Source organism: Rana temporaria, chromosome 8 (assembly GCF_905171775.1).
Source record: "Rana temporaria chromosome 8, aRanTem1.1, whole genome shotgun sequence".
NCBI classification, from domain to species: Eukaryota; Metazoa; Chordata; class Amphibia; order Anura; family Ranidae; genus Rana; species Rana temporaria.
In genome coordinates this window covers 181,216,842-181,244,171 of record NC_053496.1, presented here as the reverse complement: position 1 = coordinate 181,244,171, position 27,330 = coordinate 181,216,842, and the positions used below count along the sequence as shown (strand labels likewise).

General features: G+C 44.1%; 2 protein-coding genes across 2 annotated transcripts in view; both read left to right on the top strand.

Moving 5' to 3' along the window:
- LOC120910576 overlaps positions 1-27,330 on the top strand; it is a 76,529-nt gene that overhangs the window by 34,201 nt on the left and 14,998 nt on the right. Inside the window, exons 10-22 of the mRNA XM_040322335.1 lie at positions 3,840-3,955; positions 4,067-4,174; positions 5,730-5,862; positions 7,744-8,241; positions 8,369-8,577; positions 11,430-11,993; positions 12,055-12,394; positions 13,381-13,431; positions 17,652-18,149; positions 18,258-18,535; positions 18,594-18,732; positions 20,423-20,667; positions 26,384-26,554. Coding sequence (XP_040178269.1) covers positions 3,840-3,955; positions 4,067-4,174; positions 5,730-5,862; positions 7,744-8,241; positions 8,369-8,577; positions 11,430-11,993; positions 12,055-12,394; positions 13,381-13,431; positions 17,652-18,149; positions 18,258-18,535; positions 18,594-18,732; positions 20,423-20,667; positions 26,384-26,554 — 3,350 coding nt within the window. The remainder of the gene's footprint in view (positions 1-3,839; positions 3,956-4,066; positions 4,175-5,729; positions 5,863-7,743; positions 8,242-8,368; positions 8,578-11,429; positions 11,994-12,054; positions 12,395-13,380; positions 13,432-17,651; positions 18,150-18,257; positions 18,536-18,593; positions 18,733-20,422; positions 20,668-26,383; positions 26,555-27,330) is intronic.
- On the top strand, positions 5,609-9,247 carry LOC120910071 (zinc finger protein OZF-like). Its single transcript, XM_040321925.1, has 2 exons — positions 5,609-5,862; positions 7,744-9,247. Exons 1-2 carry the CDS (start codon positions 5,679-5,681, stop codon positions 9,168-9,170), a joined length of 1,611 nt encoding a protein of 536 aa, XP_040177859.1. The 5' UTR covers positions 5,609-5,678; the 3' UTR covers positions 9,171-9,247.

The window sequence follows — 27,330 nt, the reverse complement described above, 5'->3', positions numbered from 1 at the left end:
CTCCACACTCCTCTCCTGTATATACTGCCCACTGTCACACCCTCCACTCCACACTCCTCTCCTGTACATACTGGCCACTGTCATACCCTCCACACTCCTCTCCTGTACATACTGCCCCCATCATACCCTCCACACTCCTCTCCTGTACATACTGCCCCCATCATACCCTCCACACTCCTCTCCTGTACATACTGCCCACTGTCATACCCTCCACACTCCTCTCCTGTACATACTGCCGACTGTCATACCCTCCACACTCCTCTCCTGTACAATCTGCCCACTGCCATACCCTCCACACTCCTCTCCTGTACATACTGCCCACTATCATACCCTCCACACTCCTCTCCTGTATATACTGCCCACTGTCATACCCTCCCCACTCCTCTCCTGTACAATCTGCCCACTGCCATACACTCCTCTCCTGTACATACTGCCCACTGTCATACCCTCCACACCCCTCTCCTGTACATACTGCCCACTGTCATACCCTCCACACTCCTCTCCTGTACATACTGCCCACTGTCATACCCTACACACTCCTCTCCTGTACATACTGCCCACTGTCATACCCTCTGCACTCCTCTCCTGTACATACTGCCTACTGTCATACCCTCCACACTCCTCTCCTGTACATACTGCCCACTGTCATACCCTCCACACTCCTCTCCTGCATACAGTGGGGAAAATTAGATTCCCTGCAGATTTTGTAAGTTTGCCCACTTACAAAGAAATGAAGGGTCTATAATTTTGTATCATAGGTGTATTTTATCAATTTATTTAAAAAAAAAAAAAAAAAAAATCATTTATATTTTTTTATTGTTTGGATATTACCTAGGATGTTTTATAGACACGAGAACTGTAGAAAGGAACTGTCAAAAGTATTGTAAAAAAAAATATATATATATAGGCGGCTAATTTTATGTTATCCACAAGGAGGTGATCCTACATATTGTCAGTGGAACGCAGAGACAGGAAGTGATAAGAGGAAAAGACAGGAAGTGATGTCACATACAGTTATTTCCGGGTGAAAGGTGAGTCGGGAGGAAGTAGAGAGGAGACATTGCTGGAACTGGCAGCAGAGGAGGTAATAAGATATTATTTTATATTTACACCCAGTAAGCCCCCCCCCCCCCCCGTCATGTCCGTCCTCTTCCTCCATAGTCACTGTGACGTCTTTTATCTCCAACATCCACTACTACAGACATATCACATCCTGTATATTGGAGTTACTTTATAATATGTGTCCAGATACATCCTAAATATAGAACCATTTATCCAACTGTCCACCCAGAGCCTCTGGTTTATAGACCAGATACATCCTAAATATAGACTACCATGCACAGCTTTCACCAGATTTTGCACTCAACCCATTGTCTTTGAGATAATATAGGATAGGGTGACCAGATATCCCGTTTCCGGGGACAGTCCCCGGATTGAGGACATGGTGCCCGGACCAAGTCTGTCCCCGGATTGGATTTGAACAGGGGCTGGGGCAATATCAAAGAGACAGTCAATGCAGAATAAAAAAAAAAAAATCTGAATTACACCCCCACCCCCCCGCTCCACCACTCCTACTAGCTTAGGGGGAGTAATTTTTCCATTATCTGTGCCCCTTTCTGATGATCATGTGCTGGCTGGAGCAGAGGGACCATTTCTTCATTTTCGGGAGCATGCCCATTCAGCTCCGCTCTCATGTTCTTCTGCCTTGGCTCAAATCCGGCCAGCCGCCTGCCTGCTTATCTCCTTGCCTTCCCTGGTGGAGTGATCTTCCTCCGCTCCCCACCCAGTAGTAGCCGGGGGCCCGGAGAGTAATGCCGTGTACACACAATCAGATTTATGATGGAGTAAAATCCGATAGAATTTTTTTCGGAATTTATTATCTTTTTTTTTTTTTTTTATCGGAAAAATTTAAAACATGTTCTATTTTTTTACACCAATGGAAAAAAGTCCGATGGGGCCCACACACGATCGGTTTTCTGATGAAAAAAGTCCATCAGACTTTTTTCATCAGAAAAAACGATCGTGTGTACACGGAATGAGACTTGACAGGCTGTGAGGCGGGCGGCGGCGGCGATGGACAGAAAGTCGCCGATTGCCGCCATTACTTACTGTTAGATTTTGAATTAATTATTATTTTATGTGATAAAGGTTTCTGAGAATTAATATTTAAACATGGCCATTTTGAGGTTTCTTGAGGACAGACGAAGGTCAGTTGCTGTGTAGGTTACATGTATTTTTGGAGTTCTACGTCAAGACAATGGGTGGAGATGTGTTACTTAAAGCGGAAGTAAACACATTAATAAAACAGTTTCATTTACGGCACGTGCCAGAAATGTAACACTCCCATTGGTTGTGCTCCTAATCAAACTGTCAAACCATCCAATGGCTGACGTCATGACTGATCACATGTACAGCATCATGACAGTTGTGGATTAAACAGAGGCAAAGATAGCAGCTTCCTTGGCTGAAAACGATAGGGGGGTTTACTTACACTTTAATATATACAAGTGGGTGTTACGTTTGACAGGAGCATCACCACCTTTCTTGGGGCTATTCTAAAAGAAAATATGCTTAGCTTGGCTTTTAGAACAGTATAAGAATCCATGTGGTTTGAGTAGCTAGCTAGGAAACTCTGGGGTCACCCGACCCTACAGGGAGATGGGGGTAGAAAGCCCACCCAGCAGGAAGCTTTCTCTATGGAAGGCGAGCAGAAAGACGTACCATCATAATATCATAACATCTATTTCCTCCTTCTGAATTATCATCTTACCATGTGTTATCAGCTGTAATTATGTAAGCATTGACTGTTTGCTTGCCTATCTGAAGAATAAACCTCGTACTTTGGAAGAAAACCTGAGTCTTGAATATTGGGAACAAAGGGCCAGATTCATAGAGATCTGTGGCGGCGTAACGTATCGTCTTTACGTTACACCGCCGCAAGTTTTCAGCGCAAGTGCCTGATTCACCAAGCACTTGCGTGTAAACTTACGGCGGTGTAACGTAAAGCCGTCCGGCGCAAGCCCGCCTAATTCAAAAGGGGGCGTGTACCATTTAAATTAGGCACGTTCCCGCGCCGAACGTTCTGGGCATGCTCCGTGTGAAAATTTCCCGACGTGCATTGCGCAAAATTACGGCGCCCCGACGTGTTTTTTGAACAGCGACGTGCGTAACGTACTTTCGTATTCCCGGACGTCTTACGCAAAAAAAAAAAAAAATTGAAATTCGACGCGGGAACGACGGCCATACTTTAACATGGCTGTTCTAAATTTAAGCCATGAAAAAGCAGGCCTAAGTTTGCGACGGGAAAAACCGACTAGCGACGACGTAACGAACGCGCGTACCTTCGTGGATCGCCGTAAAAGCTAATTTGCATACCCGACGCTGGAAAACGACGCAAACTCCACCCATCGGCGGCCGAAGTATTGCATCCTAAGATCCGAAGGCGTACGAAGCCGTACGCCTGTCGGATCTTAGCCAAAAGCCATTGTATCTTTTTTGTGAATTACAAATAAAGATACGACGCGGCAAATTTGAAAGTACGCCGGAGTATCAGCAGATACTCCGGCGTACTTTTTCTGTGAATCTGGCCCAAAGCGCCTGGGAAGGAGACTACAGTATTGACATAACACATGACACGTGTTAAAAATGTCTTCTCTTCCCCCATATAACACTTACTAGTAAAAAAAAAAAAAATATGTCTCCGGATTTCATTTGAAAAATCTGGCCACCTTAATATACAGTAGGAAGCTGTGTGAGATGTCAGAACTATGGAGGAACTCTGTGCAGAAATGGTTAATACGAGTACAGGGCAGATAATTATCAGCTTTTTACTTCTGTAGGTGTGTCCTGTATAAATCACATGACCACATCAATAAGAATGGATGAGGGCCAAAGTCACATGGCTGGGTGGATATTAAACCTCACCCTGAAGATCATCTACTTGTTGACTGGAGAGGTGAGGAGGATTCTGGGAGGTCACATGATAATCACTCTTATACTATCTGATTGGAGAGGTGAGGAGGATTCTGGGAGGTCTGTAGTGATCATTTTTCTTTCTGTCTCTCAGGAATATAAAGTAGTGAGAAAAGTATCTGGTGACCCATTAAAACCCAACAACTGCCTTCACAGGACATCGCCCATCACAGTGCCTCCCCCTCACTGCCTGACAACAGGGGTAAATGGTGCCAAGAAGATTCTAGAAGTCACCAAGAAGATGATGGAGCTGCTGACAGGAGAGGTGAGCGGTGCCGGGAATTCTGGGACATTATCCAGTAACAGACAAGGATTGTGTCTGGATGGTGACTGTATCATTGTGTGTGTCAGGTTCCTATAAGGTGTCAGGATGTCACTGTCTATTTCTCCATGGAGGAGTGGGAGTATTTAGAAGGACACAAGGATCTCTACAAGGACGTTATGATGGAGTATCAACAGAAACTCAACGATCTTATAACGGGAAAGAAAATATTTCACTTAAGAAAGAGGATATTGAACCTCGTTTTAGAGATTTTTGAGCTGTTGATTGGTCAGGTGAGAAATGCTGGGATGTGGACTCGCTTTAATGTTTGAGGGCAAGAGAAGAGGGAGGATCCTCAGATTTTAATATTTATTATTTTATTGCACAGGAATGTATAATAGAGAAGAGGACATCTGCAGAGCATAACACAACGAGGAGAGATCACAGTTTGTCACCGAAGTTGAGCAACAGCCTGATTCCTATTACTGAGCCTTCTACTTTGATGCCTGAGATACAAAATGAGCAAAAAATTCTAGACGTCACCAAAAAGATGATGGAGCTGCTGACAGGAGAGGTGAGTGGTGCCGGGAATTCTGGGACATTATCCAGTAACAGACAAGGGATGTGTCTGGATGGTGACTGTATCATTGTGTGTGTCAGGTTCCTATAAGGTGTCAGGATGTCACTGTCTATTTCTCCATGGAGGAGTGGGAGTATTTAGAAGGACACAAGGATCTCTACAAGGACGTCATGATGGACAATCAGCCGCCCCTCACATCACCGGGTAAGAGGAGACTTTATTGTAAAGGAGAGAGCAGTACGGAGGCTCCACCCAGATCCCCCATCATCTGATAAACACATAGAAACAATGTATTCAGTCAGTGTGTGTGTTTCCTACAGATGGATCCATTAATGGGATGTCCCCATCCTCTATGCCCAGCTAACAGTGGGGCCCAAACTGTAGGGTGGTGCACATGTTACTATCTCTTTAGAACTGCATGCAATTAACTATTTTTAGGGCTGTTAGGCAAGCAGCTAATTCCGCTCACTAGTCCTGGTATACCACAAACCCTGTCCTGGGCGCTTGGTGGTCTGCAGCCTTTAGGGTCCTGATCCCTGGTGGTTTACCTTTTTGGTGCAGGAACAGACAAGTCCGAGCAGCAGGTCTGTACCCCACAGTCTGAAGCACAAAAGGCTCTCACGAGACTTTATTGTAAAGGAGAGAGCAGTACGGAGGCTCCACCTAGATCCCCCATCATCTGATAAACACATAGAAACAATGTATTCAGTCAGTGTGTGTGTTTCCTACAGATGGATCCAGTAATGGGAACCCACCAGAGAGATGTCCCCGTCCTCTGTATTCCCGGGATTCCACACAGGAAGATCACACCATCCCTCACCATCATCAGGTAGATGGGACTAAGCTGTATGTAGAGATTCTTTAATGTTATCTCGTTTGCTATTACACACAAATTTTGTAATCTTTGGGGTTCAGGATGAAAAACTGAAGGAGATCAAAGTTGAAGTTAAAGAGGAAGAAGAAGCAAGAGGAGATCAACAGTCTATGGAGGAGGGAGAGATGATTATAAAAAGTAAACCCAAGGAATATTCTCTACATATAAACACAAGTAAGTAATAAACACTAAGGCCCCATACACACCATAGAATCTATCCGCAGATAAATCCCATCAAATGGGTTTCTGCGGATAGATCCTATGGTGTGTACACTCCGTCGGATATTTATCCGCAGATAAATCTCCCCTGGGATGGATTTCCAGCAGATGGATATTTGCTGACATGCTCAACAAATCCATCTGCTGGAATCCATTCCAACGGATGGATCCGCTCGTCTGTACAGACTTACCGGATCCATCCGCCCAAAGGGATTCCCCGCACGCGTCGTAATGATTTGACGCATGCGTGGAATTCCTTATATGACAGCGTCGCGCCCGTCGCCGCGTCATAATAGCGGCGACGGCGCGACACGTCATCGGCAGAGGATTTTAGCGCGGATTTCAATGCGATGGTGTGTACACGCCATCGCATAGAAATCTTCTGAAATCCTCGAGAGGATTTATCCGCGGATACGGTCCGCTGGACCGTATCTGCGGATAAATCCTCTCGTGTGTATGGGGCCTCAATAGAGCAAATGTTTTCTTTGTTACATGATTAGAAAAATTATATGTTCATTAAACTGACCAAAAAAAAAATAGTAAGCCATACGAAAGGTCCATGTCCATTCCTCAATATAACGTCATGTTCCCAACAAATGAGGAGGAGATACTGTACACCATATGAAAGGTCCATCTCCATTCCTCAATATAACGTCATGTTTCCAACAAATGCATTCAGTAAGGAAAAAAATTAAGAAACCTTAGAGGATGACCATAACAACATCATCGATGTATCTACTTCACAGCTAAATGTTCCATATAAAGGGTCCATCTCCATTCCTCAATATAACGTCATGTTCATAACAAATGAGGAGAAGCTACTGTACACCATATGAAAGGTCCATCTCCGTTCCTCAATATAACGTCATGTTCCCAACAAATGAGGGGGAGACACTGTACACCATATGAAAAGTCCATCTCCATTCCTCAATATAACGTCATGTTCCCAACAAATGAGGAGGAGATACTGTACACCATATGAAAGGTCCATCTCCATTCCTCAATATAACGTCATGTTCCCAACAAATGAGGAGGAGATACTGTACACCATATGAAAGGTCCATCTCCATTCCTCAATATAACGTCATGTTCTCAACAAATGAGGAGGAGATACTGTCCACCATATGAAATGTCCATCTCCATTCCTCAATATAACGTCATGTTCTCAACAAATGAGGAGGAGATACTGTCCACCATAGGAAAGGTCCATCTCCGTTCCTCAATATAATGTCATGTTCCCAACAAATGAGGAGGAGATACTGTACACCATATGAAAGGTCCATCTCCATTCCTCAATATAACGTCATGTTCCCAACAAATGAGGAGGAGATACTGTCCACCATATGAAAGGTCCATCTCCATTCCTCAATATAACGTCATGTTCTCAACAAATGAGGAGGAGATACTGTACACCATATGAAAGGTCCATCTCCATTCCTCAATATAACGTCATGTTCCCAACAAATGAGGAGGAGATACTGTCCACCATAGAAAAGGTCCATCTCCATTCCTCAATATAACGCCATGTTCCCATCAAATGGGGTGGAGATACTGTACACCATATGAAAGGTCCACCCCTCTTTCATAAACAATAGTTGGAGGAAGGTCCATCTCCATTCTCTCAGCACCAATGTAATTATTGTACAAACTCTATTACGGTGTAGTTTGGGTGTTTTGTATTGTTTATCTGGTTTGGACTCGTAGTTTGGTGTTATAATTGCTCCCAATTCCATGCCGGAGTTCTGCAAAACTTTTGATTGCTGTACCATCAAGTATGACTCCTGATTGTAAGACATAAAATATACTCATCACTTTTCTCTATATACTTTCCGACAGATGAACATTGTGCACAAAACCGGAATACCTCTGAGGGACATTATATGTTATCTCCAGATTATAATGTAGAAGATAAAGTCATCACACAACATCCTCCAGAAGTAAATCTCATTACTCATAATAGACATCACAGACCTCACCAATCGAGATCAATGGACCCCTCTAATCCTGAGGAACTTTCTCATAAATCACCTTCTGTTACTCCAGAAATACATCTCAAATCTCAAACTAATTCCGAGGGATGTTCTTTGAACCACGAAGGAGATCACACAGGAAGACATTCTTCCAATAAAAAGAGAGGTCCTCTTATGCACCGGAGAAGTCACAAGAGTGACAGTCCTCATTCATGTTCAGAGTGCGGGAAAAGTTTCACACAGAAAGGAAGCCTCCTTATACACCAAAGAATTCACACAGGTGTGCGTCCTTTTTCGTGCTCCGTGTGCGGGAAACGTTTCACTGCGCAAGGAAACCTTCTTCGACACCAGAGAAGTCACACGGGTGAGCGTCCTTTTTCATGTTCGGAGTGCGGGAAATGTTTCGTGGATAAAGTAAACCTTCTTCTGCACCAGAGAAGTCACACGGGGGAGCGTCCTTTTTCATGTTCGGAGTGCGGGAAATGTTTTAGCCAAAGAGGAAACCTCCTTCAACACCAGAGAATTCACACGGGTGTGCGTCCTTTTTCGTGTTCGGAGTGCGGGAAATCTTTCACTACAAAAGGAGAACTTCTTCAGCACCAGAGAAGTCATATGGGTGAGCGTCCCTATTCGTGTTCAGAGTGCGGGAAATGTTTCACTGCAAAACGAAACCTTCTTAGACACCAGAGAAGTCACACGGGTGAGTGTCCTTATTCGTGTCCGGAGTGCGGGAAATGTTTCACTCAGAAAGTAAGCCTTCTAAAACACCAGAAAAGCCACACAGGTGATCGCCCCTTCTCGTGTTCAGAGTGCGAGAAATCTTTCATTACCAAAGGAGAGCTTCTTCAACACCAAAGAATTCACACGGGCGTGCGTCCTTATTCATGTTCAGTGTGTGGGAAAGGTTTCACTGCGAAAGGAAGCCTCCATAAACACCAGAGAACTCACTCGGGTGAACGTCCTTATTCATGCTCTGAGTGCGGGAAATGTTTCACAGACAAAGGAAACCTCGTTCAACACCAGAGAAGTCACAAGGACGAGCGTCCTTTTTCATGCGCCGAGTGCGGGAAATGTTTCACTACGAAAGGAGAGCTGGTTCAACACCAGAAAATTCACACAGGTGTGCGTCCTTATTCGTGTTCAGTGTGCGGAAAATGTTTCACCGCGAAAGGAAACCTTCTTAGGCACGAGAAAAGTCACACGGGCGAGCGCCCTTATCCATGCTCAGCGTGCGGGAAATGCTTTACCGCAAAAGCGAACCTTCTTCAACACCAGAGGAAGTCACATGGCTGAGCGTCCTTTCTTTCACGTTCAACGTGTGTCATGTTACAACCAAAAACGTAAATGTATTTTATTGGGATTTTATGTGATAGACCAACACAAAGTGGCACATAATTTTGAAGTGGAAGGAAAATTATAAATGATACAAATGAATATGAAAAAAGTGTGGGGGGGAGGAGCATTTGTATTCAGCCCTCTTTACTTTGATACCCCTAACTAAAATCTAGGGGAACCAATTGCCTTCAGAAGTCACCTAATTAGTAAATAGAGTCCACCTGTGTGTCATTTAATCTCAGCATAAATACAGCTGTTCTGTGAAGCCCTCAGAGGTTTGTTAGAGAACCTTAATGAACAAACAGCATCACGAAGGCCAATGAACACACCAGACAGGTCAGGGATAAAGTTGTGGAGAAGTATAAAGCAGGGTCAGGTTATAAAATAAAATCTCCCAAGCTTTGAAGATCTCGCAGAGTTCTGTTCAATCCATCATCGGAAAATGGAAAGAGTATGGCACAACTGTGAACCTACCAAGACATGGCCGTCCCCCTAAACTGACCGTGCCGGGCAAGGAGAGCATTCATCAGAGAAGCAGCCAAGAGGTCCATGGTAACTCTGGAGGAGCTGCAGAGATCCACAGCTCAGGGGGGAGAATCTGTCCACAGGACAACTATTAGTGGTCTCTCCACAAATCTGCCCTTTATGGAAGAGTGACAAGAAGAAAGACATTGGAGAAAGAAAGACACAAGAAGTCCTGTTTGCAGTTTATGAGAAGCCATGTGGGGGAGGGGACACAGCAAACATGTGGAGGAAGGTGCTCTGGCCACATGACACCAAAATGTAACTTTTTGGCCCAAAAATGTGTGGCAGAAAACTAACACTGCACATCGCACTGAACACACCATCCCAACCGTGAAACATGGTGGTGGCAGCATCATGTGGTAGGGATGCTTTTCTTCAGCAGTGACAGGGAAGCTGGTCAGAGTTGACGGGAAGATGGATGGAGCCAAATACAGGACAATCTTAGAAGAAAACCTGCAAAAGACTTGAGGCCGGGGGGGAGGTTCACCTTCCAGCAGGACAACGACCCAAAACATACAGCCAGAGCTACAATGGAATGGTTTAGATCAAAGCCTATTCATGTGTTAGAATGGCCCAGTCACAGTCCAGACCTAAATCCCATTGAGGATCTGTGGCAAGACTTGAAAATTGCTGTTCACAGACGCTCTCCATTCAATCTGACAGAACTTGAGATATTTTACAAAGAAGAAGAATGGGGAGAAATGTTCCTCTCTAGATGTGCAAAGCTGGTAGAGACACCCCCAAAAAGACTTGCAGCTGTAATTACAGAGAAAGGAGGTTCTACAAAGTATTGACTCCGGGGGGCGCCATACAAATGTACCCCCCATATTTTTCACATATTTATTTGTATCATTTATCATTTTTCTTTCCATTTCACAATTATTTGCCACTTTGTGTTGGTCTATCACATAAAATCCCAATAAAATACAATTACGAGAGGTTATTTGAGTTACTGTTGCCTTTGTAACATCTGGAACCAGTCTGCCCGTTCTCCTCTGACCTCTGACATCAACAAGGCATTTTCCTCCACACAAATTCCACTCACTGGATATTTTCTCTTTTTCCCACCATTCTCTGTAAAAACGCGAGAGATGGTTGTGCGTGAAAATCCCAGAAATACTTAGATCAGCCCGTCTGGCACCAACAACCATGCCACGTTCCAAGCCACTTCAATCCCCCTTCTCTCCCATTCTGATTCTCGGTTTGAATTTCAGCAAGTCGTCTTTGCCACGTCTATATGCCTAAATGCATTGAGTGGCTGCCACGTGATTGGCTGATTAGCAGTTTGTGTTACAGAGCAATTGAACAGGCGTACCTAATAAAGAGGCCGGTGAGTGCGTTACTGAATACTGGGCAAATATGGGAATAATTAGACAACTTTTTTTATTGGTTGCTATTTTGCCGCTACACATCATTGCTCATTTTTTTGTTTTGTTTTACTGAAGTAGCTGGCTTTTCATTGGTCCAGTTATTAATAACTTTGATTATAATATTTGTTTTAATTATATAAGATTTGATTTAGTATTATCTTTTATTATGATTTTATAAAATAAACAAAAAAACTCCACACTTTGCAATCTTCTGAGTCCTGTTTTTTTTTTCTTCCTACAATAGACCGTGTGTATGATATGATTGGTGATTGGATATGATCAGTTCAGAGAGTCATCCATTGGTATTGCATTAGTGATATAGCGAGTCCAGAAGGTCCAGTTCCAGGAAGTCCAGAAGGTTCAGTTTCAAGGAGTCCAGAAGGTCCAGTTCCAAGGAGTCCAGAAGGTCCAGTTCCAGGAAGTCCAGAAGGTTCAGTTTCAAGGAGTCCAAAAGGTTCCATTTCAAGGAGTCCAGACGGTTCAGTTTCAGAGAGTCCAGAAGGTCCAGTTCCAAGGAGACCAGAAGGTTCAGTTTCAAGGAGACCAAAAGGTTCCGTTTCAAGGACTCCAGAAGGTTCAGTTTCGAAAGGTTCAGTTTCAGGGAGTTCGGAAGGCTCAGTTTCAGGGAGTTCGGAAGGCTCAATTTCAGGGAGTTCGGAAGGTTAAATTTCAGGGAGTTCGGAATGTGCAGTTCAGAGAGTCCAGAAGGTTCAGTTTCAGGGAGTCTAGAAGGTCCAGTACAGAGAGTCCAGAAGGTTCAGTTTCAAGGAGTCCAGAAGGTTTAGTTTCAGAGAGTCCAGAAGGTTCAGTTTCAGGGAGTTCGGAATGTCCAGTTCAGAGAGTCCAGAAGGTCCAGTTTCAGGGAGTCCAGAAGGTTCAGTTTCATGTATTATGATTGGTGAATATGATCAGTTTAGAGAGTGATCTATTGGTATTGCATTTGTAAGATAGAGAGTCCAGAAGGTCCAGATCCAGGGAGTCCAGTTCCAGAGAGTCCCGAAGGTCCAGTTCCAGAGAGCACAGAAGGTCTAGTTCCAGAGTGTCCCGAAGGTCCAGTTCCAGAGAGTCCCGAAGGTCCAGTTCCAGAGAGTCCTGAAGGTCCAGTTCCAGAGAGTCCCGAAGGTCCAGTTCCAGAGAGTCCCGAAGGTCCAGTTCCAGAGAGTCCTGAAGGTCTAGTTCCAGAGAGCCCAGAAGGTCTAGTTCCAGAGAGCCCAGAAGGTTCAGTTTCAGAGAGTTCAGAAAGGTCCAGTTTCAGAGAGTCCATGTCCAAAGAGTCCAGTTACAAATGTGTGTCAGCTAATATTCTACGGATACATGGAGCCACTAGAGATACCACTTAGAATGTTCACACCACCGTCATCTTGGTTCTCCTCACGGTCAGGGTGATAGATTTTATATATATATTTACAGTACATATATATATACTGTACATAGTGCCCACTGTCATACCCTCCACACCCCTCTCCTGTACATACTGCCCACTCTCATGCCCTCCACACTCCTCTCCTGTACATACTGCCCACTCTCATGCCCTCCACACTCCTCTCCTGTACATACTGCCCACTGTCATACCCTCCACACCCCTCTCCTGTACATACTGCCTACTGTCATACCCTCCACACTCCTCTCCTGTACATACTGGTCACTGTCATACCCTCCACACTCCTCTCCTGTACATACTGCCCACTGTCATACCCTCCACACCCCTCTCCTGTACATACTGCCCACTGTCATACCCTCCACACTCCTCTCCTGTACATACTGCCCACTGTCATACCCTCCACACCCCTCTCCTGTACATACTGCCCACTGTCATACCCTCCACACTCCAAGCTTGCTTTTAACTGGACGTTTTTACAGCCTCTCCTAGAGGCGTCAGGTGCTTTTTTTTATTTGTCCTGCCTCCTAACTCCCTTGCTTGTTAACCTACAATATATGCTCATGCACAAATAGGCTTTTAGCAATGTATAGGGGCAGGGGCTTTTAGGGGCAGGAAAAAGCCCCACTGCCAGTGCGTAATTATAAATTATAAATAATTTATTCTGACCAATAGAATGAATTAACGCCCAAGAGGCTGATTCCTGTAAAAGCTGTTAAAAGCTTGGAAAAACTTTAGACACTTTTACATGCGTCAGCCATTTTTTTCTGTAAAAACGCTGCTGGCTTCTAGGAGAGTTAAATAAATGTTTATGAGAAACAAGAAAATATTATTTTTAATGCAATGTTCGGGTTTAATTCTTGTTTTTACAATTTTTTTTATTATATTTTATCAGTATTTGGATTTTACCTTGGCTGTTTTATAGACAAGAGGATTGAAGAATGCAGTAAGAAGCAACTGTCAAAAATATTTAAGAAAAAAAAAAAAAACGATAGAGGCAGCCGATTTTATATTATTAATATTACTAAATTATTAAGAGGCGATTCTACGTAGTGTCAGTGGAACGCAGAGACAGGAAGTGATATGAGGAAAAGACAGGAAGTGATGTCACATATAAAAAGGAAGTTCCGGGTGAGAGGTGAGTCGGGAGGAAGTAAAGAGGAGACATTGCTGGAACTGGCAACAGAGAAGGTAATAAGATCTTATTTTAAATTTACACCCAGTAACCCCCGTCATGTCCGTCCTCTTCCTCCATAGTCACTGTGACGTCTTTTATTTCCAAGATCCACTACTACAGACATATCACATCCTGTATATTGGAGATATTTTATAATATGTGTCCAGATAAATCCTAAATATAGAGCCATTTATCCGACTGTCCATCCAGAGCCTCTAGTTTATAGACCGGATACATCCTAAATATAGAGCCATTTATCCAACTGTCCATCCAGAGCCTCTGGTTTCTAGAGCGGATACATCCTAAATATAGAGCCATTTATCCAACTGTCCATCCAGAGCCTCTGGTTTATAGACCAGATACATCCTAAATATAGAGCCATTTATCCAACTGTCCATCCAGAGCCTCTGGTTTCTAGAGCGGATACATCCTAAATATAGAGCCATTTATCCAACTATCCATCCAGAGCCTCTGGTTTATAGACCAGATACATCCTAAATATAGAACTATTTATCCAACTGTCCATCCAGAGCCTCTGGTTTATAGACCAGATGCAACTAATATACTGTATAAAACATGTTGGTTAGAGTTGCTTATTAGATAGAATCTTGTGATTTGTTCCAGTTGCATTGATACACAATGTCTGTAAGCGTAAAGACCCATACACAGGATCTGACTTTTTGACAACAGACCTCCAACGGACCTGTTTTTGACGAAAATCTGTGTGCACGCTCCATCGGACAAAGTTTTTCGGTTTTCATTTGGACAAATGTTCGCTGTGCAAACAGACAAACTTTCCGGGCAACACAAGTCTGATGGAGCAAAATCCGATCGTGTGTACAAAAGTCCATCGGAGTACAAACACGCATGCTCAGAACCAATGCTAAAGATCAACCAGCAATAGCAGAAGTTGCCCAAAGGGTGGCACTAAAAAGCAGAAAAACCACGTAGTATGTCAATTATGTCACTACGTTCGTGTTTGTTGGCTGAAAAAGTCCTGCCGTGTGTATGCATACCAAGTTCACGGACAGACAGAAATCCACGGAAAAGGTGGTTGGAAGTCCGATCGTGTGTAAGAGGCTTAAGATGTCAGAAGTAATGAAGGACTTTGTGCAGAAGTAAATGATCCCAGTAGAGTCCAGATAATTTTCAGCTTTTTTATATCTATAGAAAGGAGTGTCCTGTATAGGTCACATTACCACTAGGAATGTATGAGGGCCTACTTCACAATACCGAGAGGATATTGGACCTCACCCTGGAGATCATCTACCTGCTGACCGGAGAGGTGAGGAGGATTCTGGGAGGTCACATGACATCACTCGTATCTTATTGCAGAGGTGAGGAGGATTCTGGAAAATCTGTAGTGATAATTTTTATTTCTGTTTCTCAGGATTCTAAACTCGTGAGAAAAATATCTGGTGCACCATTCACACCCAGCAACTGCCTTCACAGGACATCACCCATCACAGTGCCTCCACCTTACTGCCTGACAACAGGGGTAAACAGTGCCAAGAAGATTCTAGAAGTCACCAAGAAGATGATGGAGCTGCTGACAGAAGAGGTGAGCGGTGAGGGGAATTCTGGGACATTATCCAGTAACAGACAAGGGGTGTGTCTGGATGGTGACTGTATCATTGTGTGTGTCAGGTTCCTATAAGGTGTCAGGATGTCACTGTCTATCTCTCCATGGAGGAGTGGGAGTATTTAGAAGGACACAAGGATCTCTACAAGGACGTCATGATGGACAATCATCAGAAACTCAGTGATCTTATAACTGGAAAGAAAATATTTCACTTGAGAAAGAATATATTGAACCTCATTCTAAAGATTCTTGAGCTGCTGATTGGTCAGGTGAGAAATGCGGGGATGTAGCCTCACTTTCATCTTTGAGGACCAAAGATGTGGGGGGATTTTAGAATTTTCATATTTATTATTTTATTGCACAGGAATGTATAATAGAGAAGAGGCCTTCTGCAGACCATAACACGACGAGGAGAGATCACCGTTTGTCACCGAAGTTGAGCAACAGCCTGAGGCCCATTACTGAGCCTTCTACTTTGATGCCTGAGATACAAGATGAGCAAAAAATTCTAGAGCTCACCAAGAAGATGATGGAGCTGCTGACACGAGAGGTGAGCGTTGCCAGGAATTCTGGGATATTATCCAGTAACAGACAAGGGGGGTGTCTGGATGGTGACTGTATCATTGTGTGTGTCAGGTTCCTATAAGGTGTCAGGATGTCACTGTCTATTTCTCCATGGAGGAGTGGGAGTATTTAGAAGGACACAAGGATCTCTACAAGGACATCATGATGGAGAATCAGCCGCCCCTCACATCACCGGGTAAGAGAAGAGTTTATTTTAAAGGAAAGGAATACAGAGAGGGAGATACTGTATACCATATGAAAGGTCCATTTACTTACCTCAATATAACGTCACGTTCCCAACAAATGAGGAGAAGATACTCTACACCATATGAAAGGTCCATCTCCATTCCTCAATATAACGTCACGTTCCCAACAAATGAGGAGGAGATACTGTACACCATATAAAAGGTCCATCTCCATTCCTCAATATAACGTCATGTTCCCAACAAATGAGGTGGAGATACTGTACACCATATGAAAGGTCCATCTCCATTCCTCAATAGACATGTGCATTTGTTTATGTCCGAATGCATTTTCATCTGAATTTCTGGGATTTTCGCGTTCGTTTTAACAAACGATAACGAATGTGCAGAGTCCGAAAGATCCGACCTAAAAAATGCTTTATTTTCATTTTGTTGCGACAACAGTTTGATATAGATTCGACATGACGGTGACAATAGCGATCTGTGTCTATCGAATTTGCGGTTGAATGTGCCTAACCTAACTCTATTAGTCCATGATTATTTGACATAGAAAGAAAAGATTCAACATTATAGAGAAATGAAGATTCGACATAGAGAGAAAAGAGTCGACATAGAGAGAAAAGATTAGACATAGAGAGAAAATATTCGACATTATAGAGACATGAAGATTCAACATAGAGAGAAAAGATTCAACATTATAGAGACATGAAGAGTCGACATAGAGAGAAGAGTCGACATAGAGAGAAAAGATTAGACATTATAGAGACATGATGATTCGACATAGAGAGAAAAGATTCGACATAGAGAGAAAAGAGTCGGTTGACTAGTAATAATAATTTATACATATAATTATTACCAGTGTCATACAACATTAGAATTCTACTATAGCTTGTGGGCGGAGCATTTGACCAGAAATGTACGATTGCGGTGTCGTACAGTTTAGCTGCTTCGTCTAATCTTCTTGGAACATTCGACAGACATTATAAGCCTTCAATTGACAGATTCGACCTTAATTTATTTAGATTTTCGGATGAATGCATTTTTTTTTCCGGGAGTAACTAAATACATTTATTTTTCAAACGAAAACGAAATTCGTAAACAAAATATTTCAGTGTGCACATGTCTATTCCTCAATATAACGTCATGTTCCCAACAAATGAGGAGGAGATACTGTACACCATATGAAAGGTCCATCTCCATTCCTCAATATTACGTCATGTTCCCAACAAATGAGGAGGAGATACTTTACACCATATGAAAGGTCCATCTCCATTCCTCAATATAACGTCATGTTCCCAACAAATGAGGAGGAGATACTGTACACCATATGAAAGGTCCATCTCCATTCCTCAATATAACGTCATGTTCCCAACAAATGAGGAGGAGATACTGTACACCATATGAAAGGTCCACCTCCGTTCTATCAGCTCCAATGTAATTATTGTACAAACTCTATTACCCGGTGTAGTTTGGGTGTTCTGTATTGTTTATCTGGTTTGGACTCGTAGTTTGGTGGTATAATTGCTCCCAATTCCATGCCGGAGTTCTGCAAAACTTTTGATTGCTGTACCATCAAGTATGACTCCTGATTGTAAGACATAAAATATACTCATCACTTTTCTCTATATACTTCCCGACAGATGAACACTGTGCACAAAACCGGAATACCTCTGAGGGACATTATATGTTATCTCCAGATTATAATGCAGAAGATAAAGTCATCACACAACATCCTCCAGAAGTAAATCTTATTACTCATAATAGACATCACAGACCTCACCAATCGAGATCAATGGACCTCTCTAATCCTGAGGAACCTTCTCATAAATCACCTTCTATTACTCCAGAAATACATCTAGAATCTCAGACTAATTCCAAGGAATGTTCTTCAAGCTATGACGGAGTTCACACAGGAATGCATTCATCCAATGAAAAGAGAGATCCTCTTATGCACCAGAGAAGTCAAAAGACTGACCGTCCTCATTCATGTTCAGAGTGCGGGAAAGGTTTCACACAGAAAGGAAGCCTCCTTATACACCAGATAGTTCACACAGGTGTGAGTCCTTTTTCATGCTCAGTGTGTGGGAAATGTTTCACTGTTCAAGGAAATCTCCTAAGACACCAGAGAAGTCACACAGGTGAGCGTCCTTATTTATGCACGGAGTGCGGGAAATGTTTCACTGATAGAGTAAACCTTCTTCTGCACCAGAGAATTCACACTGGTGAGCGTCCTTTTTCATGTTCAGAGTGCGGGAAATGTTTTAGTCAAAGGGGAAACCTCCTTCAACACCAGAGAATTCACACGGGTTTGCGTCCTTTCTCATGTTCAGAGTGTGGGAAATCTTTCACTACAAAAGGAGAACTTCTTCGGCATCACAGAAGTCACACGGGCGAGCGTCCTTATTCATGTTCAGAGTGCGGGAAATGTTTCACTGCAAACCGAAACCTTCTTAGACACCAGAAAAGTCACAAAGGGGAGTGTCCTTATTCCTGTCCAGAATGCGGGAAATGTTTCACCCGGAAAGTGGGCCTTCAAAAACACCAGAAAAGTCACACGGGTTAGCATCCTTTCTCATGTTCAGAGTGCGGGAAATCTTTCATTGCCAAAGGAGAGCTTCTTCAACACCACTCGGGTGAACATCCTGATTCATGCTCTGTCTGAGTGTGGGAAATGTTTCACTGACAAAGGAAACCCTGTTCAACACCAGAGAAGTCCCAGGGGTGAGTGTCCTTTTTCGTTTTTAGAGTGCAAGAAATGTTTCACTACAAAAGGAGAGCTGGTTCAACACCAGAAAATCCACACTTCACTGCCACTTAGGCACGAGAGAAGACACAAGGTTGAGCGTCCTTATCCATGCTCAGCGCGTGGGAAATGTTTTACTGCAAAAGCAAACCTTCTTCAACACCAGAGAAAGTCACACGGTTGAGCGTCCTTTTTCATGGTCATTGTGCAGTAAACATTTTGTGTAGAAAAGACAACTTGTTCAAAAGAAGACAATTCAGAATTAGGAGGACATTTTTCGCCAGAATGTTGTAAATTACTACATTCAGCTCTTGATAAAAGTATGGTGGTATATCACGGGTGGAAATGTTTAAAAACAAATTAATAAATGGGCCTGGCCCAAGGCTAGTTATCAGTGGGGCCTGTTGGGTTGAGTCCATTTTGAAAGCTCAAATGATCAGATCTGCTCCTACAGTTCCTGTGGCCAAAGCCTAGTTATCAATGGGGTCTGTTGGGTTGAGTCCATTTTGAAGGCTCCAATGATCAGATCTGCTCCTACAGTTCCTGTCGCCAAAGCCTAGTTATCAATGGGGTCTGCTGGGTTGAATCCATTTTGAAGGCTCCAATGATCAGATCTGCTTCTACAGTTCCTGTGGCCAAAGGCTAGTTATCAGTGGGTCCTGTTGGGTTGAGTCCATTTTGAAGGCTCCAATGATCAGATCTTCTTCTACAGTTCCTGTGGCCAAAAGCTAATTATCAGTTGGGTTAAGTTCATTTTGAAGGCTCCAATGATCAGATCTGCTTCTACAGTTCCTGTGGCCAAAGCCTAGTTATCAGTGGGGTCTGTTGGGTTGAATCTATTTTGAAGGCTCCAATGATCAGATCTGCTTCTACGGTTTCTGTGGCCAAAGGCTAGTTATCAGTGGGGTCTGTTGGGTTGAGTCCATTTTGAAGGCTCCAATGATCAGATCTGCTTCTACAGTTCCTGTGGCCAAAGGCTAGTTATCAGTGAGGCCTGTTGGGTTGAGTCCATTTTGAAGTAATATGAGAGTCGCAGGAACTTATTGTAATCCCATTAGTGTCATATTCCTCGGTGAGGTGTGGTTGGGCAAATTACTGAATGCTGCGCAAGTATGGGAATACTGAAGCCCTGTACACACGATCGGATATCTGATGGAATCTAATCCGATGGATTTTTTTCATCGGATATCTGATGAAGCTGACTTTCATCAGTCTTGCCTACACACCATTAGTCAAAAATCCGACCGTGGCAAAACGCAGTGATGTACAACACTACGACGAGCCGAAAAAAATTAAGTTCAATGCTTCCGATTCTGAGCATGCATGGATTTCTCTCCGATGGTGTTCCACACAGCCATGTACACACGATCGGTTTGTCCAAAGTGTTTAGGCAACACTTTTTTTTAGGTTGCTATTAGCTGCTACATGTCATTTGGGTTTTTTTGTTTTGTTTTTTTAAACTGAAGTAGCTGTTTTTTTCATTGGTCCAGCCAATGTATAACTTTGATATAATTTTTGCTTTAATTCTATGAGATTTCATTTAGTTTGATTATTTACTTTGAGTTTCTAAAATAAACAAGAAATCTCCAGAATTTACTATTTATAGTCCTGCTTTTTTTAATTTAAAATAGACCATACTTATTAAATGATAGAATAGAATGTTCTCAGTTCATAGACAGTCATCCTATTGGTGTAGTGTTAGTGAGATGGAGAGTCCAGAGGATCCAGCTCCAGGGGTCCAGAAGGTCCAGTTTCAGGGAGTCCAGAAGGTCCAGTTTCAGGGAGTCCAGAAGGTCCAGTTCCAGGGAGTCCAGAAGGTCCAGTTCCATGGAGTCCAGAAGGTCCAGTTCCATGGAGTCCAGAAGGTCCAGTTCCATGGAGTCCAGAAGGTCCAGTTCCATGGAGTCCAGAAGGTCCAGTTCCATGGAGTCCCGAAAGGTCCAGTTTCAGGGAGTCCCAAAGGTTTAGTTCCAGAGTACATACTGCCCACTGTCAAACTCTCCACACTCCTCTCCTGTACATACTGCTCACTGTCATACCCTCCATACTCCTTGCCTGTACATTCTGCCCACTGCCATACCCTCCACACTCCTCTCCTGTACATACTGCCCACTGCCATACCCTCCATACTCCTCTCCTGTACATACTGCTCACTGTTATACCCCCACACTCCTCTCTTGAACATACTGTCCACTAATTCATGAATCTTAAATCACAACGTATTTTTATTTATTTTTTTCAATTTTTTGGGGGATTTTACCCTGGGTGGTTCATAGACAATAAAATTGAAGAACGCACCAAGAAGTTTTTAGAAACTACATAAACTGCAGATTTTATATTCTCCACAAGGAGGCGATGCTACGTATTGTCAGTGGAGCAGAGAAAAGAAGTGATCCTAGGCAGAGGCAGGAAGTGGTTTTAGACAGACAGGAAGTGATGTCAGGTACAGACAGGAAGATCTGGGTTAGAGGTGAATCTGAAGGAAGTAGAGAGGAGACATTGCTGGAACTGGCAGCAGAGGAGGTAATATGATATTATATTATATTTGCACCCAGTAACTCCCGTCATGTCCGTCCTCTTCCTCCATAGTTTCTGTGATGTGTTTTATCTCCAGAAGAAGCTGCTATACACACACATATATCTATCTATATATCTATCTATATCTATCTATCAATATATATATATGCAGTATAGAGTAGGGTGACCAGACATCCCCAGTTTCAGGGTACAGTCCCCTGTTTGAGGACACTGTCCCCGGACCAAGTCTGTCCCTGGTTTTGTCCCCGGATTGGATTTAATAGGGGGCAGGGGCAATTTCAAAGACAATCAGTGCAGAATTAAAAAAAAAAAATTAGAAATACACCCCCCCCCCCCGCTCCGCCGTGCCTACTAGCATAGGGGGTTGTATTTTTCCCATTATCTGTGCCCCTTTCTGATGATCATGTGCTGGTCGGAGCAGAGGGAATATTTCTTCAGTTTCGGGCGCATGCCCATTCAGCTTCGCTCGCATGTTCTTTTGCCTTGGCTCAAATCCTGGCCAGCCACCTGCCTATCTCCTTCCCTTCCCTGGCAGAGAGATCCTCCTCTGCTCCCCATCCAGTAGTAGCCGGGGCCCGAAGAGTAAGACTGTGAGGCGGGCGGCGACGGGCAGAGAGTCGCTGATTGTTGCCATTACTAGTAAAGAAAAAATATGTCCCGAGGTTTCATTTAAAAAATCTGGTCACCTTAGTATAGAGCCATTTATCCTATTGTACATCCAGAGCTGCTTTTATTTATATATATATATATATATATATATATATATATATATATATATATATATATATAAATAAAAAGAGACCTTTTTCAGGTCCATCTGGGCCGGTTTCTAATTCAGAGTGAAATCAGAACTGACATGGGATACTTTTGTTTTAACATACGCTTATCCACCTAGAGATGGTTAAACGAGATGCGTGACCACAGGTCGAACAAACAGAGAATCTGAGGTTCTGGCATTTCATTGTCATTCAGAGTAGAGACTTTCCACATCAAGTCTACAATAGAGGCAGAAATTTCCTCTCTAGTTTAAGAGGAGTGGGGAGTAACAGTGGAGATAACGGGAAAAAAAGGTGTGGCGCATCAGGGGAAGAGTTCAGTTTCCTCAGTCTCCACACCTCTGGGTCCCATTATCTTCTCTAGTACCTCCCATTCCTCTAAAACTAGACCTCAGTCTGCAAACCTCAGAATTTCCCATTATCCCCTTTGGTACTCCCCATTCCTTGTTAAAAAATGGTGGATGGCACATGATTAGAAGAGCATAGCCAAATGGTCAGCAATTAAAATAAATAGCATATCATCATTAGAGGTCGACCGATATGGGTTTTTCTCTGGCCGATACCGATGCCGATATTTAGAATTTGGGGCGGCCGATGGCCGATATATGATGCCGATTTTTGCGGCCGATATTTTAGGCCGATTTTTTATTTTTTGGCAGGTGGCGCTAATTGGCACTGGCAGATTGCACTGGATGGAACCAATTGGCAAAATCAGATGGCACTGATTGGCAGGTGGCACTGAATGGCACTGGCAGGTGGCACTGGTTGGCACGTGGCACTAAGGTGGCGGTGGCAGTGGCAGGTGGCACTAATTGGCACTGGCAGGTGGCACTAATTAGCACTGGCAGATGGCACTGGTTGGCACTGGCAGGTGGCACTAATTGGCACGTGGCACTGGATGGTACTGGCAGGTGGCACTAATTGGCAATAGTTAGCACTGGCAGATGGCACTGGTTGGCACTGGCAGGTGGCACTAATTGGCAGGTGGCACTGGATGGCCTTGGCAGGTGGCACTAGTTGGCACTGGATGGCACTGGCAGATGGCACTGGATGGCACTGGGTGGCATTGGCAGGTGGCACTGGATGGCATTGGCAGGTGGCACTGGATGGCATTGGCATTAGCAGATGGCACTGGCAGGTTTCACAGCACATAATGTAGCGGATAATGTGTGAAACTCTATACAGTTTCACAACTGCTGCAGAGAGAAAGAGGAGCTCAGATTCATTGCGATGTTGAAGGTGGGCGGGACCCGGGTTGGGCGGGGCTCAGCTGTCCACCAGCCAATGTGATGAGATCATTGGCTGGATAGCTGCTGAGTCCCGCCCACCCCGGGTCCCGCCCACCTTCAACATCGCAACGAATCTGAGCTCCTCTTTCTCTCTGCAGCAGTTGTGAAACTGTATGAAGAGAGAGTTTCACACATTAGCTGTGAAACTGTGAGAGCAGAGAGAGAGAGGAGCTCAGATTCATCGTGATGTTGGAGGTGGGCGGGACCCAGCAGCTATCCAGCCAATGATCTCATCCCATTGGCTGGTGTTGGACAGCTGAGTCCCGCCCACCCCGGGTCCCGCCCACCCCGACATCAGTCCGACAGCTCCATTCTCCTTCACACACACGGCACTGCTCTGCAGACAGTGTGGAGAAGGGAGGGGGAACCCCATGTTCCTCCTTCCTTCTCCACACTCTGCTGATGCAGATCTGCTAAATATCGGCCACATTTGGATAATAATCGGCCGATGCCGATTTCTCCAAAATGACTGAATATCGGGCCGATATATCGGCCGGCCGATATATCGGTCGACCTCTAATCATCATATGGTCCATGTTAGAAAAAGGTACTGGGAAAAAACGAATGTCCAATAATAGTCCAAAGCACTAGCGGCAGCAATCCTGAAGCAGAAGCAAGCTCTGGAAGATATGTAGAAAAGAAGGAGATGCACCAAACTAAGTGCAGTATGCAAAAGTTTAATTTAAAAATTATGTCATAAACAATAAATTGGTTACTCACAAAACTGAGCAATAATACAGGCAAAATAATAAAAGGAACAGGCCCGGTGTCACAGTGTATCATCAGCAAATCCGAGGGTTCAAACCGGCAATTCTCAGCAACAAATGCTGGATGTAATCGAAATCCAGGGTCTCAGGAGCCTCGGGGAGCCACAGGAGAACAGGGAACCGTGGATGCTGCTTCCATCGGATGGATCTGATGAAACAGCGGATGCTGAGAAACGCGTCATCCCATTGGCTGGCCCGACTCCCCACGTCACTTCCGGTGTAACGACGGCATGCTGCGCTCCACGCTGGAACGCACGCTGCTCTGAAGCAGCATCCACGGTTCCCTGTTCTCCTGTGGCTCCCCGAGGCTCCTGAGACCCTGGATTTCGATTACATCCAGCATTTGTTGCTGAGAATTGCCGGTTTGAACCCTCGGATTTGCTGATGATACACTGTGACACCGGGCCTGCTCCTTTTCCTATTTTGCCTGTGTTATTGCTCAGTTTCGTGAGTAACCAATTTATTGTTTATGACATAATTTTTAAATTAAACTTTTGCATACTGCACTTCGTTTGGCGCATCTCCTTCTACATACTCCCCATTCCTCTAAAATTAGACCTCAGTCTGCAAGCCTCAGAATCTTCCGTTATCTCTTCTGGTACTTCCCCTTCCTTTAAAACTAGACCTCAGTCTCCACACCTCAGAATCTCCCGTTATCTCCTCTGGTAATCCCCATTCCTCTAAAACTAGACCTCAGTCTCCACAGCTCAGAATCTCCTGTTATATTCTCTGGTACTCTAGTAAGCGTAGGGGGGGGGGGGGGGCAGAGCAGAGAGCCAGTTTCTGACAGTCACCATTGGTCTGCTCAAAGAACTGTGAGAGCTGAGTGATCCGCCGTGTTTGATCGCTCAGTTCTCAGTGTTAGAGCCGGCGGGAGACAGATGCAGCATCAGAGCTAGGTAAGTATGATTCTGCAAAAAAACTGATTCCCATACTTCTCTTTTAAGGACACTTGCAAAAAACTGAGGATTGCTGGGAGTAAGAGGGATATAGGAGTTGTCCCTACAACTTTGTTTGCCAGTGTCCTCACCTAAAAGTGGTGGCACATAATCCATGGTCAAGACTTAAAGGTGCCTGTGTCCTAAGCTGTTTGATTAAGAAAAAAAGTTTGTCTGTGGTTGCTAATTAAAGCGGTGGTTCACCCTGCAGAACAACATTTTAGCATACAATTCGGCATAGTAGCGCGAGCTACAGTTTGCCGGTCTTAATTTTTTTATCGCCGTACTCACAGTGTAATCGTACATAGTAGATTCTGACTGCCCGCGGGGAATGGGCGTTCCTTTCAAGAGGGAGGGTGATTGACACGTCACGCTCCCCGAAGACAGCCGGAGTAGGTCTCGGCTCTTCACGGCGCCTGCGCACAGACTATGCGCAGGCGCCGTGAAGAGCCAAGCCTATTTCGGCTATTTCCGGAGAAGCGTGCCGTCAATCACCTTCCGTCTGGATTGGAACGCCCATTCCCCGTGGGCAGTCGGAATCTACTATGTACGATTACACTGTGAGTACGGCGATAAAAAAATTAAGACCGGCATACTGTAGCTCGCGCTACAATGCCGAATTTTAGGCTAGAAGAAAAAAAATTTTTTTTTTTATTTTATAGGGTGAACCCCCGCTTTAAATAGAATTTCCCAATTGCTTCCAGTAGCATCCTTACGCAAGGCCTGTAATATAGTATAGTAAGCAGTTTGAAAATATGGAGGGAAATGCATGTTGGAAATATGGAGGAACTCTGTGCAGACATTACTCATCCAACTACAGTCCAGATAATTCTCAGTTTATTATCTGTCTACAGTGAGGAGAGTCCTGTACAGATCCCATGACCACATCTACAATGATGGGCAAGGACCAAAGTCACATGACTGAGAGGATAATAGACCTTACTATGGAGATCATCCACCTGGTGACCGGAGAGGTGAGGAGGATTCTGGGAGGTCACATGACACCACTCTTATCTCTATTAATAAAACACAGACCTGACCGGAGAGGTGAGGAGGATTCTGGGAGGTCACATGACATCACTCATATTTCTATTAATAAAACACAGACCTGAACAGAGAGGTGAGGAGGATTCTGGGAGGTCACATGACACCACTCATATTTCTATTAATAAAACACAGACCTGAACAGAGAGGTGAGGAGGATTCTGGGAGGTCACATGACATCACTCTTATCTCTATTAATAAAACACAGACCTGACCGGAGAGATGAGGAGGATCCCGAGAAGTCTGGGTTGATAATAGCTTCTCTCTCTTTACACAGGATTATAAAGTAGTGAAGAAAACATCTGGTGAACCATTAACACCCAACAGTTTTCTTCATGAAACGCCACCCATCACAGTGCCTCCACCTCACTGCCTGACAACGGAGGAAACCAGTGCCAAGAAGATTCTAAAAGTGACCAACAAGATCATTGATCTGCTGACAGGAGAGGTGAGCGGTGCCGGGAATTCTGGGACATTATCCAATAACAGACAAGGGATGTGTCTGGATGGTGACTGTATCATTGTGTGTGTCAGGTTCCTATAAGGTGTCAGGATGTCACTGTCTATTTCTCCATGGAGGAGTGGGAATATTTAGAAGGACACAAGGATATCTACAAGGACGTCATGATGGAGAATCAGCCGCCCCTCACATCACCGGGTAAGAGGAGACTTTATTGTATAGGAGAGAGCAGTACGGAGGCTCCACCTAGATCCCCCATCATCTGATAAACACATAGAAACAATGTATTCAGTCAGTGTGTGTGTTTCCTACAGAAGGATCCAGTAATGGGAACCCACCAGAGAGATGTTTTTTTCCATGTCCTCTATTCCAAGCTAACAGTGGGGCCCAAACTGTACGGTGGTGCACATGTTACCATCTCTTTAGAACGGCATACAATGAACTACTTTTAGGGTTGTTAGGCAAAGGTAGTCTCTGGTTGCATCGGATCACTAGCAGTGGAACAAACATAGCTGAATCCGCTCACTAGACCTGGTATATCGCAAACCTTTGTCCTGGGCGCGTGGTGGTCTGCAGTCTTTAGGGTCCTGATCCCTGGTGGCTTACATTTTTGGTGCAGGAACCAGGTCCAAGCAGCAGGTCTGTATCCCACAGTCTGAAGTACGAGAGGCTCTCAGGAGACTTTATTGTAAAGAAGAGGGCAGTACCGAGGGTCCACCTAGATCCCCCATCATCTGATAAACACATAGAAACAATGTATTCAG